Source organism: Chiloscyllium punctatum, chromosome 27, assembly GCF_047496795.1.
Source record: "Chiloscyllium punctatum isolate Juve2018m chromosome 27, sChiPun1.3, whole genome shotgun sequence".
In the NCBI taxonomy this organism is placed as follows: Eukaryota; Metazoa; Chordata; class Chondrichthyes; order Orectolobiformes; family Hemiscylliidae; genus Chiloscyllium; species Chiloscyllium punctatum.
In genome coordinates, this window is record NC_092765.1 from 45,426,517 (window position 1) to 45,446,338 (window position 19,822).

General features: G+C 44.0%; 1 protein-coding gene across 4 annotated transcripts in view; it reads right to left on the reverse strand.

Annotated features, from left to right (window-relative positions):
- LOC140453677 (mitogen-activated protein kinase kinase kinase 5) overlaps nucleotides 1-19,518 on the reverse strand; it is a 167,810-nt gene extending 148,292 nt beyond the window's left edge. For 3 of the 4 annotated variants that reach the window (XM_072548596.1, XM_072548594.1, XM_072548593.1), the window contains exons 1-2: nucleotides 19,083-19,518; nucleotides 8,581-8,720 (exon numbers count right to left, since the gene is read on the reverse strand). In XM_072548596.1, coding sequence (XP_072404697.1) covers nucleotides 8,581-8,720; nucleotides 19,083-19,446 — 504 coding nt within the window. In that variant the 5' untranslated portion in view covers nucleotides 19,447-19,518. The remainder of the gene's footprint in view (nucleotides 1-8,580; nucleotides 8,721-19,082) is intronic. The other variant, XM_072548597.1, reaches the window with a different exon arrangement.
- Nucleotides 19,519-19,822: the final 304 nt, after the last annotated feature.

Here is a 19,822-nt window from a genome sequence, read left to right on the forward strand (position 1 = left end):
CTACTAAAACTAAAAAATTAACTTCTATTCCTAACTTAAACAAATAAACACAAAAAACAAAAATCTCCAGAGATCTCTCCCCTTTGTCCATAGGGGCCATTCACTCCCAGCCATCCTAGCACCTTCCAGTTAAGACCACACTCCAAACCCAAGCAATGGGAAAAAAGCCTATTATTTACACTCCTACATGTTAACAATGGAGGCCCTCCCCTCCCCCTCCCCCTCCACATCCCAACCCCACACATCTTTACACCAAAGGAGTAACCACCCCTCACCGCGCAAAACAGAATAGAATAAGTAATAACCACCAAACAGATACAATATAAAACATACCGGACTTTACACCAAGCCTATAATGCTGGAGACCCCAAAAGGGAAAAGAACAAAGAGAGGGAAGATTAAAAAAAAACGTATTTTATGCCATTGTCCACATGGTTTCCTCCTTTCCCCTTGGCTAAAGTCTATCATTTCAGCAAGTTCAAACATTCTTTTACTTTTTCCACCCTGTTGAAGCTGTAGACAGCTCCCCCATAATTGAAACGTAGCACTGCCGAGTACCTCAGAGAATACTGAATGTTTAAATCTCTTAACTTTTTCGTTACATCATCAAAGATGTTCCTTTTCTTACTTATGACCCCAGAAAGCTCATGAAAAAGAAATTATCCTTGAACCTTAATAAGGTAAAAGCAATGACTGCAGATGCTGGAAACCAGAGTCCAGATTAGAGTGGTGCTGGAAAAGCACAGCAGTTCAGGCAGCATCCGAGGAGCGGTAAAATCGACGTTTCGGGCAAAAGCCCTTCATCAGGAATCCAGGCAGAGAGCCTGAAGGGTGGAGAGATAAGTTAGGTGTTCCTCTTCCTCTTTTTGTAGTTCTGGTGTGCTGCAGTGTGTTGTGGCCCTTTTGAATAGTGTCCTGATACAACTTCGTTTGTGTGTGTTGGGGTGGTTGCTTTCATAGTTTAGGACTTGGTCTGTGTGTGTGCCTTTCCTGTAAACCTTTGTGGTGAATTCTCCGTTCGGTGTTCTCTGTACCATCACGTCTAGGAATGGGAGTTGGTTGTCCTTTTCTTCCTCTCTAGTGAATCGGATTCCTGTGAGTGTGGCGTTGATGACCTGGTGTGTGTTCTCTATTTTTTTTTATTATTACAAAGGTATCATCCACATATCTGACCCAGAGTTTGGATTGAATTTGTGGTAAGACTGTTTGTTCTAACCTTTGCATTACTGCCAATATACTGGCCACTACAGCGGACAGCTCGAACTGACAACCGGAAGCGGCAGAGACAAGCCACTATAAATGCCGGAGGAAACAGCACAGAAGTGCTTCACAGGAGGCTCCCAAGCACTGAGGATGTCACCTAGACAGGGGACGAAATGTTTTCAAGACAAATTCCCAGCTCGGCGAACAGAACCACAACAACGAGCACCCGAGCTACAAAAATTCTCCCAAACTTTGATCTGTCACCTTGTCTGGTGTCCAACACAGCAGATTGTTCAGACTGCCGCCATCTTGAATCCCCCATACTATTAGTTTTACAATAGTGATGGAAAAGGATTGACAGGATCTAAAAGTTAAAGTTCTAAATTGGAGGAAGGCTAATTTTGATGGTATTAGGCAAGAACTTTCAAAAGGTGATTTGGGGCAGATGTAAAGGAACCACGGGAAAATGGGAAGCCTTCAAAAATGAGATAACGAGAGTCTAGAGACAGTATGTTCCTGTTAGGTTGAAAGGAAAGGCTGATAAGTATAGGGAAAGCTGAATGACTAAAGAAATTGAGGTTTTGGTTAAGAAAAAGAAGGATGGATATAAAGGCAGCAGGAGTATACTTAAAGAAGGAAGTCAGGAGGGCAAAAAGGGGGCATGAGGTAGCTTTGGCAAATACAGTTATAAAAATCCTTTGGATTCTCCTTAAGTACATTAAGGACAAAAGGGTATATAGGGAGAGAATAGGACCCCTCAAAGATCAGCAAGGCAGCCTATGTGTGGAGCTGCAGGAGATGGGTGAGATACTGAACAAGTATTTTACATCAGTGTTTACCGTGGAAAAGGACATGGAAGACATAGAATGTGGGGAAATAGATGGTGACATCTTGAAAATGTCCATATTACAGAGGAGGAAGTGCTGGATGTCTTAAAAGTGGATAAATCCCCAGGAGAAAGTGAGGACTGCAGATGCTGGAGATCAGAGCTTAAAAATGTGTTGCTGGAAAACTGCAGCAGGTCAGGCAGCATCCAAGGAGAAGGAGAATCGACGTTTCGGGCATAAGCCCTTCTTCCATATCCCAAAACGTCGATTCTCCTTCTCCTTGGATGCTGCCTGACCTGCTGTGCTTTTCCAGCTATAAATCCCCAGGACCTGATCAGGTGTACCCTAGAACTCTGTGCAAAGCTAATCAAGTGATTGCAGGGTCCCTTGCTGAGATATTCCCATCATCGATAGTCACGGGGGTGAGGTGCTGCAAGACTGGAGGATGGCTAACTTGGTGCCACTGATTAAGAAAGGACAAGCCAGGGAACTATAGACTGGTAACATCGGTGGTGGGTAAGTTGTTGGAGGGAATTCTGAGGGATAGAATTTGCATGTATTTGGAATGGCATGGATAGTCAAAATGGCTTTGTGTGTGGGAAATCATGTCTCTATGATTGAGTTTTTTGAAGAAGTAACAAAGAGGACTGATGAGGTCAGAGCGGTGGACGTGCTCTATATGGACTTCAGTCAGGCATTCAACAAGAGTCCTCATGGTAGACTAGTTAGCAAGGTTAGATCTCATGGAACACAGGGAGAACTAGCCATTTGGAAACAGAACCGGCTCAAAGGTAGAAGACAGAGGGTGGTGGTGGAGGGTTGTTTTTCAGACTGAAGACACGTGACCAGGATCGGTGCTGAGTCCACTGTTTTTCGACATTTATATAAACGATGTGGATGTGAACAAAGTTAGTAAATTTGCAGATGACACCAAAATTGGAGGTGTAGAGGAGAGTGGAAAAGGTTACCTCAGAGTACAATGGGATCTTGATCAGATGGGTCAATGGGCCAAGGAGTGGCAGATGGAGGTTAGATTAGATAAATGTGAGGTGCTGCATTTTAGAAAGATTAATCAGGACAGGACTTATACACTTAATGGGAAGGTCCTGGGGAGTATTGCAGAACAAAGAGACCTTGGAGTGTAGGTTCATAGTTCACAAGGAGATAGAATTGTGAAGAAGGAGTTTGGTATACTTGCCTTTATTGGTCAGTGCACTGATTATAGGAGTTAGGAGATCATGTTGCAGCTGTACAGAACATTGATTAGGCCACTCTTGGAATATTGTGTGCAGTTCTATTCTCCCTGCTATTGAAAGATGTTGTATAACTTGAAAGGGTTCAGAAAAGATTTACAACGATGTTGGCAGGGTTGGAGGATTTGAGCTGTAGGGAGAGGTTGAATAGGCCGGGGCTGTTTTCCCTGAAGCGTCGGAGGCTGAGGGGTGACATGGTACAGGTTCTTAAAATCATGAAGGGCATGGATAGGATAAATAGGCAAGATCTTTTCCCTGGGGTGGGAACTGGAGGGCATAGGTTTAGGGTGGGAAGAGAAAGATATAAAAGGGTCCTAAGGGACAACTTTTCATGGAAAGGGTGGTATGTGTATGGAATGAGCTGCCGGAGAAAGTGGTGGAGGCTGGTACAATTCCAATATTTAAAAGGCATCTGGATGGGTATATGATTAGGAAGGGTTTAGATGGATGTGGGCCAAGTGCTGCCAAATGGGACTAAATTAGTTTCGGATATCTGATCGGCATGGACGAATTGGACCGAAGAGTCTGTTTACATGCTGTACATCCTCACGACTCAATGGCAATATTTGAGAAATACATATTGGTCAGTATATCAGACACAGTTTCCCTGCACTTCATGTCTCTCCAAGAGAGCTGATGAGAGAGACAGACAGACAAAAAACCTCTATAGCACTGGTGTGTCCTTCTACATTATGTGGTGGGGTATGAACCCATATTTTCTGAATCAGAGCAGGGTGTTTTTTTTCATTGAGTCAAGGCTTACATACTGGGCTGAACATTAACTTTTATCAACATCCACAGACAGCTTGACCACAAAATGCCAGTTACATATTCTACACTTCCTGAAAATTTTAGAAGTATGTTTACTATGGCACTGAGTCACGGAGATCCATGACTTAGCCCAGCGCAGGGAAGAAACGTTAGAGTAACACTGATGATGATGGAAGCAGTCTCCTCAGCGTGGGTAAGATGCCAAGAAAGGGGGGAGGACAGACCCACATTGATTTTTTTTTAAAAGAGTAGCATTACTCACGCAGCCCAGGATGAAGAAGAGACAGTTGGCATCTTCAGTGTACAAGTAGCTGTGCTTCAGCAAGAAGCATTCTTGCCTTCCGCAGAAGGTCATATCCACACCACAGACTTGAGAACACAAACATAGCTGACAAACCAATACATTACTGAGGAAGACATTAAGATTCCACTATTCAAAGGGAACAGCTGGGAGAGTTCTCCTTGGAGGTCAGGTCAATACAGTTTTGTTCTCCTTCTCAATCATTAATTAACAAATAGAATACAATGTGAGAAAATATAAAAATGATAGAATTTTGACAGAAAAAAATAAAAAGCGTATAATCTAAATGGTGAGAGCTTACACAAGCCTGAGATGCAGAAAGATCTGGGTGTCCTGGTGTATGAACTGCATAAGATTAGTATGTAGGTGCTGCCAGTCATCAGGAAGGCTAATAGAATGTTATGTTATATTGTGAGAGGAATTGAGTATAAGCAGGGAGGTTATGGTTTAGTTATACAGGGCATTGGTGAGACCTCATATGGAGTACTGCGTGCAGTACTGCCCACCATACTTAATGTTAACTCTCATTGCAAGCAGTTCAGAGAAGTTTAATAAACATTATAACAGAGCCCTTGGATAAGTTTCCTGTAATCAGGCAGATTCGGGTAGATCTGTTGAAGGGTTCATTGGACTTGAAACGTTAACCCTGCTTTCTCTCAACAAATGCTGCCTGCTGAGTTTCTCCAGCAATTTCTGTTTGTTTACGAGACTAGTATTTGGAACGAGCAGACTGCCTTACGGGGAAGGGTTGGACAGTTTAGGCCCATATCCTCTGGAGTTTAGAAGAGTCAGAGGTGACTGAGTTCAAGCCTACAAGATCCAGAGGGGTCTTGGTCAGGTAGATGTGGGAAGTGTGGGTTCCTCTTGTGGGAGAATCTAGAACTAGGAGTAATAAAAGTAAAGGGGCACCACTTAAGACAGACATGAGGAAACATTGTTTTCTCTATAGTGATCCCCCTAATTTTCTTACCAGCTGCGTAGGTCTCAGAGTCCTGTGCACAGGTGTAACTTCCAGAAGTGGATGTCATTGTCGTGATCAACGTGCCAATGCTGACTACCGTGTCCATGGAAATTTGGCGTGTCTGGTTAGTTATGAGTCTTTGGAATTCCCTTCCGCAAAGACAGTGGATGCAGCATTTTTGAATAGTTTTAAGGCAGAGATTCTTAGAACCTTCATGATTAAGGAGCTAAAACATTATTGGGGGTATGCTGGAACATATTGTTGAGATTAACATCAGAATGGCTATAAGTTCACTCAATGGCAGGCTAGGCTTGATGGGCCGAATGGCCTACTGTTGCTTGTATATTTGTGTGTATTGTCCCACAAATAATAAAGAAAAGGATGGGACTAAAGATAGAATGTCGGAATAATGGAAACATGGGCAGGAGAGAAGGCGTTGTAGGAAGTTAACTGGCTGTAGCATGGCTGAAAGTTGATGCTACCTAGACTACACCTCCTCCCACCCTGCCCCCTGTAAAAACGCCATCCCATATTCCCAATTCCTTCGTCTCCGCCGCATCTGCTCCCAGGAGGACCAGTTCCAAAACCGTGCCACCCAGATGGCCTCCTTCTTCAAGGACCGCAACTTTCCCCCAGACGTGGTCGACGATGCCCTCCACCGCATCTCTTCCACTTCCCGCTCCTCCGCCCTTGAGCCCCGCCCCTCCAATCGCCACCTGGACAGAACCCCACTGGTCCTCACCTACCACCCCACCAACCTCCATATACAGCGTATCATCCGCCGTCATTTCTGCCACCTCCAGACAGACCGCACCACCAGGGATATATTTCCCTTCCCTCCCCTATCAGCATTCCGAAAAGACCACTCCCTCCATGACTCCCTCGTCAGGTCCACACCCCCTACCAACCCAACCTCCACTCCCGGCACCTTCCCCTGCAACTGCAAGAAATGCAAAACTTGCGCCCACACCTCCCCCCTTACTTCCCTCCAAGGCCCCAAGGGATCCTTCCATATATGCCACAAATTCACCTGCACCTCCACACACATCATTTATTGCATCCGCTGCACCCAATGTGGCCTCCTCTATATTGAGGAGACAGGCCGCCTACTTGTGGAACGTTTCAGAGAACACCTCTGGGACACCCGGACCAACCAACCCAACCACCCCGTAGCCCAACACTTCAACTCCCCCTCCCACTCCACCAACGACATGCAGGTCCTTGGACTCCTCCATCGCCAGACCATAGCAATACGACAGTTGGAGGAAAAGCGCCTCATCTTCCGCCTAGAAACCCTCCAACCACAAGGGATGAACTCAGATTTCTCCAGTTTCCTCATTTCCCCTCCCCCCCACCTTGTCTCAGTCAAATCCCTTGAACTCAGCACCGCCTTCCTAACCTGCAATCTTCTTCCTGACCTCTCCGCCCCCACCCCCACTCCGGCCTATCACCCTCACCTTGACCTCCTTCCACCTATCGCATTTCCAATGCCCCTCCCCCAAGTCCCTCCTCCCTACCTTTTATCTTAGCCTGCTGGACACACTTTCCTCATTCCTGAAGAAGAGCTTATGCCCGAAACGTCGATTCTCCTGTTCCTTGGATGCTGCCTGACCTGCTGCGCTTTTCCAGCAACACATTTTCAGCTCTGAAAGTTGATGAGGGCAAGTCCATTGAAGAGCACAACATTGGGGAGGTCACTGGAGGACAGTGAATGGGCCAGCTGAGATTGTGTGAGGGATAATGCACCATGGTACGTACACACCACACACACACACACACACACACACACACACACACACACACTTTGAATTGGCTAGACTTTGAGCCATGAGGTGGACTGGACTGAAAGTGACCTGGAAGGATACATGATTTGGAAGTTCCAGTGTTGGACTGGGTGGACAAAGTTAAAAATCACACAATACCTGGTTATAGTCCAACAGGGCTTTCTGGAATCACTAGCTTTCTAAAGTCAGAGTTACAGAATCTTACATGGATTTATGCAGTTTTTTTCATGTAAGGTTCTGTAACTGCCACTTTAGAAATAACATCAGTCTGACCTAACATTGGGACACAAGCAGACTTTAACTTCACACCTTTAATGGCCTTTAAAACCTGAGCTGAGATGACACCTACTGTTAAAAGCTATCCTGAGAGTGTAATTTTACATATGAAGGAACCGAAACTAACATGGTCATTCTAAAAGATGGAAGACATAAGCTAAATTTGTTTAATATTACATTCCATAACATTGCGGCGGCACAGTGGCACTGTTGCCTCACAGCGCCAGAGACCCAGGTTCAATTCCCGACTCAGGTGACTGTCTGTGTGGAGTTTGCACATTCTCCCCGTGTCTGCATGGGTTTCCTCCTGGTGCTCCAGTTTCCTCCCACAGTCCAAAGATGTGCAGGTCAGGTGAATTGGCCATGCTAAATTGCCCGTAGTGTTAGGTAAGGGGTAAATGTAGGGGTATGGGTGGGTTGCGCTTCGGCGGGGCGGTGTGGACTTGTTGGGCCGAAGGGCCTGTTTCCACACTGTAAGTAATCTAATTGCATTCCTGTTGTTATAAAGTCTGTGTCTTATTATTCTGTTCCACACCACCTGAAGAAGAAGCAGCACTTCGAAAGCTAGTGATTCCAAATAAACCTGTTGGACTATAACCTGGTGTTGTGTGATCGTTAACTTGGAAGGATTCACACAGGGATCTGAGCACAAGCCAGGAGCTGATGATGCTATTGAGAAGTATGGTACAGGAGAAGCAGTCTTCCACCGACAAATAAACAGTCAGCCTTTCAAGAGGGAGAATGGTTGTGCCATAACCACACACAATACAAACTGAACCTAAGTGTGGATTGGCCCATGACAGATAAAAGAATTTCAGACACCACATTGCCTATGTCCAATGCTCATCATTCAACTACACTGAGAACCAGACAGCAGAGCTTCAAATATGTTTCGCATGGTCCTTTCTAACCTAACCTGCTATAGAAACCAAGAAAGCAAGGAGGAATCCGATCCCAAGTAAATGGCTGGATTTTCCACCTTCTTTTCCACCAGGGCTCATTGTTCCTGCTGTTTCCAGTTCCCCTTGTCCTCAAGGCACAAGTGGACAGTTGTTGAGATGACCTAACAAAGAGTATCTGACACATCCTTTCGCCAGTTGTCCCTCAGCCCCCAATCTATGAGTTCAGCACACATCTAAAGCACACTGATAAAATACAGCAGCGATTGCAGCACGAGTGGTTTGAGGTGGAAGGCCGCTCTCACCTGTAGTGACTGCAGTGATGTAAGGTTGCTGTCACAGCAAAGGACCACGTTGTTCGTCATGCTGAAACTCTCCCGTACCCCAAGATGATAAAAGAGTGAAGGTTGACAGTAAGGGTCAGACATCTCCACCACTGCGATATCTGGAGATAACACCAAAGATGGAATGCTTAGAAATCAGATCAGCATTGCACCGAGGTTAAACTACATTCTTTTAGTTAAAGGATACATACTTGTCCATTGTTTTCCCTCATTTTATTGCTTCCCCAACCTTTGACCTCCCAAAGGCAGTCCTCAACGCCCTTGATTACCCACTGTCCAGTCAGCTAGAGCTCTGAAGAATTGCCTACTCCCGAGATACCATCATTATTAATTTATTAATACATTTGTTAATTAACTGATTACTATGAATGATGATTTTTGAAACAAAAAACTATAAGAGACCTGTTTAATGACGAAAATCAGTTTCATTGTACAAGTTTTAAAATTCTTAGAACTAAAGGATCAAGGGTATGAGGAGAAACCAAGAACAGGGTACTAAGTTGGATGATCAGCCCATGAACATACGGAATGGCGGAGCAGGCTTGAAGGGCCAAATGGCCTACTCCTATATTCTATGTTTCAAGGTTTAATCATGATTAGTCCAGACAAGAGGGTTAAGGACTAAAACTTCACTGAAGGAAAAGGATTAGTAGCTTCTGAAGATAGAGGATAGTGATATTACTTACATAAAGCTAGGAACTAGTAATTACGTAAATATAAATCCTAAGGTGCCTCGTTCACTGTTGGACTGCAGCCAAGTAGCAATGTGTCAGTCCACCAGTCACATGGAGAGCTGCAAGGAATTCACTGCAGCCAATACTTTGAGTCTAAAAGTCTTAATATCTCCAAACTAATGGGCACCAGAAGACAGGGAACTACCAAAAGGAGCTCAGTAAACCACAGCAAACAGTTGAGTCTAATACACCTCAGCACACCTACCTCATGGAAACAGTGATACTGGCCCGAGTCAGAAACTGATGATTTTACAATCTTCACTATCAGGACTGAACCTAATGCTGTCCTCATTTGGCAACCTCAGCTCCTCATACAGATGGGACAGAGGTATGTTTTCATCAACAGTTGGTGGTGGATGGTCTGAGTGACATTCAGGAGCTGAAAGAAATCTTATTTCCCAAGCTCAGTTGTGAGCAGAGTTTAACTGTAGCTGCAGGTCGAGCTAAGTGGGTCATTAACTGTCTTCCTCCCCGAAGACAAAGCTGTGTGTTGGTGGTATCTGTATTATCTCCACCAAACACCCTGGACACTTATTTCAGGACTCTCAATGAGCAGTAATATAGTTCATTCCCTGCCACCAAATTATCCTAATGGTTTCCTTTCCTGGTATCATTGCTATATATCCATGTCCCTTATAGAATAAACAAAATAATTTATACGGAGATGTCCCAACATATTTCACAGCAACACAGTATTTCCTGGATACGGTAATGGTTCTTTAAGGGTTGATGTTGGAGATTGCATTAAGCTCCACCACGTCTGATTATGACAAGGATTTGGCTGGGGAAAGGTAGCACATCAAGGAAGGAGACAGACCTACATCTGCGATCTCCATGCAACATCTACCTTACAAAAGGAGAAAGTAAGGACTGCAGAATCAGAGTCAAAAAGCGTGGTGCTGGAAAAGCACAGCAGGTCAGGCAGTATCTGAGGAGTGGGAGAGTTGGCTTTTTAGGCATAAAGTCTTCGTCAGGAATGGCTTATGCCTGAAACGTCAACTCTCCTGCTCCTCGGATGCTGCCTGACCTGCTGTGCTTTATCCGTGCCACACTTTTCAAGTCTACCTTACAAAGGTAACTTGTACTGAGTTGCTATTTGCAAATACTGGGCTGCTGTCCGGTACATTTATCTTGGGAACAGGTCTGGCTCAGTACAGGTGGTGATACAACAGGTGCACATGCAAGATTTGCATATCTTACAAAGTGAATTTGACAACATGTCCGACGATATTCTGGGGCAAGGTTTAAGAGGATAGCGCACCGATCTCTGGAGGTTGTGGATTCATGTCCCACTCCAGATATCTAAACACATTGCCTTGCTGACGGGGTAGTGTTGATGGAATTCTGCACTGCTGCAGGCACCAACTTTCAGGTGAGATGTTTAACCAAGGTATCAGCTGTCCTCAATGTACACTGGCGAGATGGGGGAACGGGTGGATGCAAACAAATCTTCACTGTTTTGAAGAACAACATGCAGCTTCACAGCTATTTATCAATCATCAGTTAATCCCTTCAGAAGCTAGATGGTAAACTAGGAAACCTATCTTTTCACTTAACACTAACTTTATTTGCAGAATCCAGCTTTACATGCATATTCTCTCGAAGTTACAACCAGTGTCCTAGCGGTCTTTCCCTATAAGTACTCAAGGTACCTAATCATCTTCGGCCCTTCAGCTTTGAATCCTTAACCTCAAAAGTATAAATAACTTCTCACTAATACAATCAGTGGGAACTTGCTGAGTTACAATAAACAGAGGCCTCACGTCAAATTCATGTAATTAGTTATGGAGGGCTTTGGGATATGCTGAGTTCATAAAGAATGTTATTCAAATAAGCCACCCTCTTTCTTTAGAAAATCAGGCAAGGGAAGGGTTAACCTGAAATTAAAACCGTCGATTACACACTGTGTGATTTAACTTGGCTTACGTACTAAAAGAAAGGAAGTATTTAATGTCAAGGAAAGATTCCTGTGATTCTGAATGAAGAAAGCATTTCTGATTCTCACTCAGCCAGGACTCTGAAGTAGACGGGGGAAGATTCACATCACCCGGTCTGTGTAACCGATTAGAACTTGGTGTGTCAGGACAACCTCAAATTATGTGACTGACACAAAAGTTGGGAGAGCTATAATGTGTGATTAAGACAATGCTGAACTACTGAAAAACACAGACAAGTTGGTGGAATGGGCAGAGACGTAACAGATGAAGTTCAACGCAAAGAAATGTGAGGTGATACATTTTGGTACCAAAACAAACCTGGAGAAACAGAATAAAACAAAGGGTACTATTCCAAAGGTCGCGCAGGAGCAGAGAGAGCTGGGCATCATTGAAAGCACCAGGACAGGACATACAGTCACAGAGGTGTACAGCATGGAAACAGACCCTTCGGTCCAACCCACCCATGCCAACCAGGTATCCTAAATTAATCCAGTTCCATTTACCAGCATCCGGCCCATTTCCCTCTCAACAATACCTATTCATGTACCCATCCAGATGCCTTTTAAATGTTGTAATTGTACCAGCCTCCACCACTTCCTCCGGCAGCTCATTCCATACACATACCACCCTTTGCATGAAAAAGTTGCCCCTTAGGTCCCTTTTAAATCTTTCCCCGCTCATCTGAAACCTATGCCCTCTAGTTTTGGACTCCTAACCTGAGGAAAAGACCTTGTTATTCCCCAGCTATTCCATTTCTCCCTGAACCTCAAAACCCTCCAACCCTGGCAACATCCTTGTAACTCTTTTCTGAACCCTTTCAAGTTTCACAACATCCTTCCTCTAGCAGGGACACCAGAACTGAACAGAGTATTCCAAAGTGGCCTGACCAATGTTCTGTACAGCCACAACCTCCCAACTCGTATTCTCAATACACTGACCAAATGCGTTCTTCACTATATCTGTCTATCTGCAACTCCACTTTCAAGGAACTATGAACCTGTACTCTTTGTTCAGCAACATTCCCCAGAACCTTACGATTAAATGTATAAGTCCTGCCCTAATTTGCCTTTCCAAAATGCAGCACCTCACATTTATCTAAATTTAACTGCATCTGCCACTCCTCTGCCCATTTGCCCACCTGATCAAGATCCTGTTGTACTCTTCGTTGTCCACTACACCTCCAATTTTGTTGTCATCTGCAAACTTACTAACTATACCTCTCATCAAGAGAACTGTAAAGAAATAATAGAATAATTTTGATTTCAGTGAGAGAGGCATGGAGTACAAGAGCATTGTGCTGAACCTATGTAAGATGCTCATTAGATTGTGTGCAGTTCTGGTGCCACATGTTAGAAAGAATATGAACACATTGGACAGAATGCAGAAGGGGTTTACAAGAAAGTGATGTTGAGATATGAAGCATCAATTGTTGGAGAAGTTGAGATGTTTTCCTTGGAAAGAAGAAGTCTGGAGATTTGATAGTTTTGAAAATTCTGAGTGACTTGAACTGAGTAGATAGGGAGAAACTGTTTCTACATGTGAAAAGACTGAGAAATAGGGGGTAGTGGTTTGCAAAGAGAGTAAATGGCATGCAAAATAAAGTCAGGGAGGCTCTGGACCCTAAAACTGAAGGAGCACTCATACTCTCACTCATATTTATGGAGGACTGTAGGCTTGGAAGGAATTATAAAGATATAATGAGGGATACAGCCATGGAGGGACTTGTAAATAAATGTGTTGTCTCTGAATGAGCAGGCTACAAGCAAGCCCATAGAGATTCACTTGACGTGCTCCCTGGACAATGAGCTTCTCACACATGGCTGGGTTAATACCAGCACCAGCCAATGCCAGCCTGGAAATGGTGGTAGGTTTGTCCCCAAGCTTTGCTTGCACAGACTCCATTAGGACAGTCAAGTAAAGGAAACTGGGTAAACCAAGGGGCATGCTCCCGCCTGACTGAACGACTACTTCCACCTCAACCAGAACCTGCAATTAAATAAATGCCTTTTTCAAGGCCCATATAAGTGCTGGAAAGCGAAACTCTGCTTCACCCTGTATCAACAGCTAATGACTGATCAACATTGCCGCTCAGCTGAGTTGATACCAGGGAATTCACAGATTCACAAAATTGTTATGGTATAGAGGAAACCATTCAGTCTATTCTGCCTAAACCAGTTCCATTCCCTAGTCTCAATCTCCTGCCCTTTCCCCATATTCCTTACCATAATTTCTATCCAAATACTCATCCAATGCATTTCTTGAATGCCTCAATTGAACCTGCCCCATATTTCCAAGTTGGGCATTCCAGAACCTAAATACTTGCTGTGGGAAGAAGGTTTTTTTCTCACATCAAACTGCATTGATGGCACATCACTTTAAATCTGCACCCTCTTGTTCTTTTTCCTTTATGAGCAGGAGCAGTTTTCCCTATCTATTCAATCCGGCCTGCTCTAGATTTTGAAAACCCCTATCAAATCTTCTCTCCGCTTCTGCTAAGCCCCAGCGTCTTCTATCTACCTCATAACTGAAGTTTCCCATCCCAGGAATCCTTCTTGTAAATCGCTTCCATGATTCTGGAATTAATCATTGGAGCAACAAACACCACACAAATCAATTTTAAAGAATACAGTATCCAGCTACATGATTGCAATGTGATTAAAGAAATATATCATCATGTGTATGTATATACAGGGTAACCTCTGTATCCGCCGAATCAGTTTCCATGGTTTCAGTTCGCCGCGGTTTACCACAGCCCGAACATATTATAGGGAACCTTCTGGAACCAGGGACCGGGGGTTGTTGGGGAGGTAGATTTACCATTTAAATGAATGGGTTGGCTCCTACCCACGGTTTTGGTCTTCTGTGGTAGGTCTTGGAACATATCCCCCGTGGGTACAAGTGTGGGGCGGGGGGGGGAGGAGGTGGGGAATATTGTATGTGCATTCAGAATTCTTTCACTGGGACACTATAGTTTACCAAAACGGTAGCATACCATTCCATAGCCTTCAGTCAAACGATATTATCGTGTTCGAGTAACTATAATACATATGTCTGAAAGTCTGCTCATTTCAAACGTCTAGGACCACAAGATATAGCACACAGTAATCAAATGGCAGCGTTTAATTACAGTCATCATTTTGTCAACCAGTAAACACATCAAATCAAATGGAGCAGTGGAAATAGCAACAAATGAACAGATCAAAGGACTAGCCTATCAATAACGACACACTAAATTAAATAAATTAACTTCAACTCTGGACATGAATGTATCATTACATTAGCATTGACTCTACCAAATCAGTTCATTAATGCATCAATAGACAGCCAGCCAAAACAACAAATAAACCTGACACACAATTCCTGCTAATGATTTAACCTCTGGATGTGAAATGATTTCAATGTATTGACTTTTCAAAGTGTCACGGCCAATATTAAATTCTGATTGCAAACTGCATGCTTAAAAATATGATTCGGAGATGGACTGGGGTGTACAAAGTTAAAAATCACACAACACCAGGTTATAGTCCAACAGGTTTAATTGGAAGCACACTAGCTTTTGGAACAACGCTCCTTCATCAGGTGATTGTCACCTGATTGACAATCTCCTGATGAAGGAGCGTTGCTCCAAAAGCTAGTGTGCTTCCAATTAAACCTGTTGGACTATATAACCTGGTGTTGTGTGATTTTTAACTTTACTTAAAAATAAACTTACCAGAATTCTTCTGGCGCAGTGCCAATGTCCCTACCTTTGAGCTAGGAGGCCGGGTTCAAGTCCAACCTGCTGCAGAGGTGTGTCATAACATCTCTGAACAGATGATTAGAAAATACATTTTAAAAAAAGCTTGTTTATCTAAACCTTTCAGCTTGTAAGAGGACACAAATAATTCTTTATTTGTACAATACAAAAAGGCTAACAATTTAAAGGAAAAATTCCTAACCTGAGCCATCATAAAGAAAGGTCACTGAGAATAAATCTTCAAGCCAAAGGAGAGTTTGAGATTAAAGGGTGTCCCTTCTGGAGAAGCGAGTTAGGCAAATCATTATTCCAATGGCTCAAGTAGGGATTTAATTTGTTTTCATGTGTAAATCATTAATACAATGTAAGGCATGCAGTTTGGCTTCTTATCGGAAACAACTTTCTCTGGGGCATTACATGTTGTTTATTATATTCAAGCACCAGACAATTGTTGTGCAACAGAGAAATTTTGCATGAGGAGCAAAACCTTATAATTTGAAGGGTTGACATTTGCATCCCAAGGAACTAGAACTAGAAGAGAATTATCATTTTTGTTTCTGAGAAATCAAAACAGCAGCTGAATAAACAGCAACAGTAGCATTGTTCAAGTTTTGGGGACAGCTCTTAGTAAATAACAATGATACAAAATATGTTGAATGAAATTTTTTGATATTTACAGCTTTTGCATAGATATCTCATAAACAAGGATAAATGCCAAATAAATTAATGTTTCTGAACTTCTATACATTTTTTGACACGCCTTAAAAAATCCCAACCTCAATGGACAGTAAAACTCCACCATGCTACATGTGGAGATTTATTCATATAATGTTTTTGACTCTTTTCCACAAGATGCATTTAACATGCTTCCCTTCACTGGTCAGTGCATTGAGTATAGGAGTTGGGAAGTCATGCTGCAGCTGTACAGGACATTGGTTAGCCCACAATTGGAATACTGCGTTCAATTCTGATCGCTTTGCTATAGGAAGGACGTTGTGAAACTTGAAAGAGTTCCGAAAAGACTTACAAGGATGTTGTCGAGATTGGAGGGTTTGACCTATAGGGAGAGGCTGAATAGGCTGGGGCTATTTTCCCTGGAGTGTCGGAGGCTGAGGGGTGACCTTAAAGAATTTTATACTATCATGAGGGGCATGGATAGGGTGAATAGTCAAGGTCTTTTGTCCAGGGCAGGGGAGTCCAAAACTAAAGGGCATAGATTTAAGGTGAAAGGGGAAAGATTAAAAGGGATCTTGGGGCAACTTTTTCACAGAGGGTGGTGTGTGTAAGCTTCAGAGGAAGTGGTGGAGGCTAGTACATTTAAAAGGCATCTGAGTGGGTATATGGATAGGAAGGGTTTGGAGGGATGTGGGCCAAATGTTGGCAAATGGAACTAGATTCATTTAGGATGTCTGTGAAAAAGCACAGCCGATCAGGCGGCATCCAAGGAGCAGGAGAATCAACGTTTCAAGCATAAGCATCAGCCATCTGCAGTCCTCACTTTCTCCAAGTTAATTTAGGATATTTGGTCAGCATCGCTGAGTTGGACCAAGGGGCCTGTTTCCATGCTGCACATCTCTATGACTCAATGTGAACACTGCAGAAACATTAGACTGTGGAAGATGGTGCAAACACTGTACACTATATTAGGGATTCGGCCTCAAGTATGCAAAGAATACACTGACGTACTTGATCTGCCTAAAGTTTTGTATGCATCACTACTGGAGGCAACTGCAATAATTCCAGCATTCTATGCCTGATGCCCTACTCCCAATGCATTCAGAGCTGGTACCATCGCATTACTAGCACACATTTAAAGGGTTTCAGGAATCAGTAGTAAACATGTCTGTAATGTTTCAGTAAACATGCTTTAAAAAAATGTTGATTGTGACCTAGTCACGAAACAGCATTTAAACTAATTTCTCCCAGTGTTTACTGAAAAACAATAAGAACCTGTGACCTTAAAGGCAAACAGCTTCCCTGACAATCAGCATAATTCATGGACCTCATTAAAACAATTGCGTGTCAGGAGCTATGCCTTTTGTAATATTAGAGAAACAACAGCAATAGGTCGAGTTCCTTTCTACCACATGTAATGCGAATACCACACTTCAGTACATTTCTTGCAGTGATTAACATATAAAAATCAACAATCTGTCAAAGAAAGCCAGTAAGTTTTGAGACAGGTTGACAAACTCCTCACAAACACAAAACACGGTGGGGGGTATCACAACATCTGAAATGACAACTGGACGACGAAACAAAAGCAAACATCTTCTGCTACAACAAGAAGATAATTTTAAAACACTTGGTGCTTCTGAACTGCAGCCTCCAACTGGTAAGGCACATCCCTACTTCAGCTGTTTCAACAATGATTACACTCTGAACAACTTTTGGAAGGTATTCAAACTGTAGTATTAAAGGGGCAAAGGTCCAAATTGCAAGATTTTACTTTTCTATCAATCTAAACTAAGGTTTATATGGTACTCTGAACATTGCCAAAGCTTTTGCTGTGCACAGAAAATGCCGCAACATACTTGCTTTTTTTGTCTGAGCAGGAGATGGGGATGATGGACTGAGGAAGGCATGAATAAATAAAGAAGCAAAACTGGAAAGTTATTTCAAAGTTCCACTCCAGGAATTTGAACATTTATCCAATTGTGACATTTCAGTGTGGTGCTATGGGAGTGCGGCACTTTCCTTCAATTGGGATGTTAAACACAGCCTCTGTCTGACCTCTGACCTGCAAGTTCCCACTGCAATACTTTGAAGAAGGACACAAGAGTTCTCACTTGTGAATGTTTATCCCCAAACCAGAACTGATGAAATACATACAATGATGTCCACGTATTAAAGTACATTATTGACTACAAACCACTTTGGAAGTTCCAAAGTTGAAACCTCACTCAACTCTCCCAACATTTGCCGGGTAGTGACCCACATGCTGTAAATTATCATCTGTCTCTCTAATGGACAGTGATATCTTTGGTCCTCTCTGGGTTCTAGCCAGTTATTGCTAAGTGACTGTAAATTATGTTGGGCCTTCCAAAGATTGCTCAATTTTTCCATAATGTCCCAATTATCAGGCTCAATGCCTAACATTCATTACTGGATGAGAAGAAATTTTCCCAAATTAAAACTATCAGGAAGACTGATCGTGGCAGGAACTGGAGTCAAACTCCATCCCCAGTTACTAACGTTCCCCAAATACTAATCCCACTTCTGTAACTGACAAAGATCAAATGCTAAGATAATTTGCAACCTTGGTACCATGTTGAAACCCAAGATCAGTTTCCAATCACTTATCCACATCATCACTAAGTCTATTTTCACTTCTGTAACATTGTTCAACTCTACCTTTGTCTCAGCATATCTACGACTGAAACCACCATCTGTGTCTTTGTTATCTCTCAATGTGACCATTCCAAAACATTTCCAACAGACCTCCCTCGTTAAATCTCTATCAGCTTGAGATCGTTCAAAACTCTACCGCTCATCTCCGACACTTAACACTGTCTCTGGTGAGCTTCCTGACCTACACGGACCCTGTACCTGCCAACAAAGAACAGGGCAGCACAGAAACAGGCCCCTCAGCCCACACATGAGCTACACCTGAATTTTTAAAAAATGCTCCTTGTTTACACATCCTTCCCTACCTCCGTAATCTCTCAGGCCCAGGAAGTCTGCAAGAAACTTGCACGCCTGCAAACGTTAAACCACGTTGGAGATTCTAAGCCCTGGTACAGCCATCCTTAAACCTCTTCGCCTCCCTTCTCCTTGAGCCTGTGTCCGCAAACCTACTTCTTGTGCTCAGTTTTTCAAAACTTGGCCCCAGTTTGTCAACCTCCCTGTCCTGGAGCCTTTGCTGCCTTCCATAAACTATAACACTGACTGTTATACTTGAAAAGTGAGAGTTTCACTTTGGGATCCAGTTTCCCTCCCCCCCTACCCCCAGCCTCAGAGTAAATGATATCAAACAAAACTTTGCGAAGAGTCTTTGGGAGAAACTTTGGGAGAGTCTCACTTCTCTGAGTGGAGTGAGGGGTTGGAGGCACTCACCTGCATTGTAGAAACAGTCCAAGGTGCCAGTCTCGCCCAGCACCAGCCTGCCAAAGGGTACGGTCTCCACTACAGCGTGGGCATCTTCACAAGCTTCCTGCAGACACCTGAGGGACAGGTTGTCCTGGCACTGCGGGCTCACTGTCTCATTGATCACATAGACAGCTCGGAGTGCCCTGCGGACCCGGGGAGCAGGCACCGCGCTGCGGCTGATGTCGATCGCCAGGGGGTCCTGCCAGTAGCTGCCGGCGGACACAGAGCGGGCTTCATCCCCGGGACCGTCCGCTGCTCCCCCGCTGCTGGTGCTGCTACCCCGGCGGCTGGAGCCTCTCTGACCGCCCGCCTGCCGCTCGGAGCCGCTCATACTCGCCCCCGGGGCTCGGGAACAACCCTGAGCCCGTGTCTCTGTGTGTCCTTCTGCCTGTGTCTGTGTCTCTACACCGTCCCGGGTGCGGCACTGAGACCGCCCGCCTCCCGCCTCCTGGGACACGGAAAGGCAACTACCCCCCACTCCCTGAGTCACTCCCCACTCCCCCGGGACAGCCCACAGGGAACCCTCACCCCGGAAAGGCACAGCCCCACCCTTCACCAAACACACCCCCAAACACTCACACCCCCAAAATACCCACCCTCACCCCAATTCACCCCCAAAATACCCACCCTCATCCCAACTCACCCCCAAAATACCCACCCTCACCCCAACTCACCGCCAAAATACCCACCCTCACCCCAACTCACCC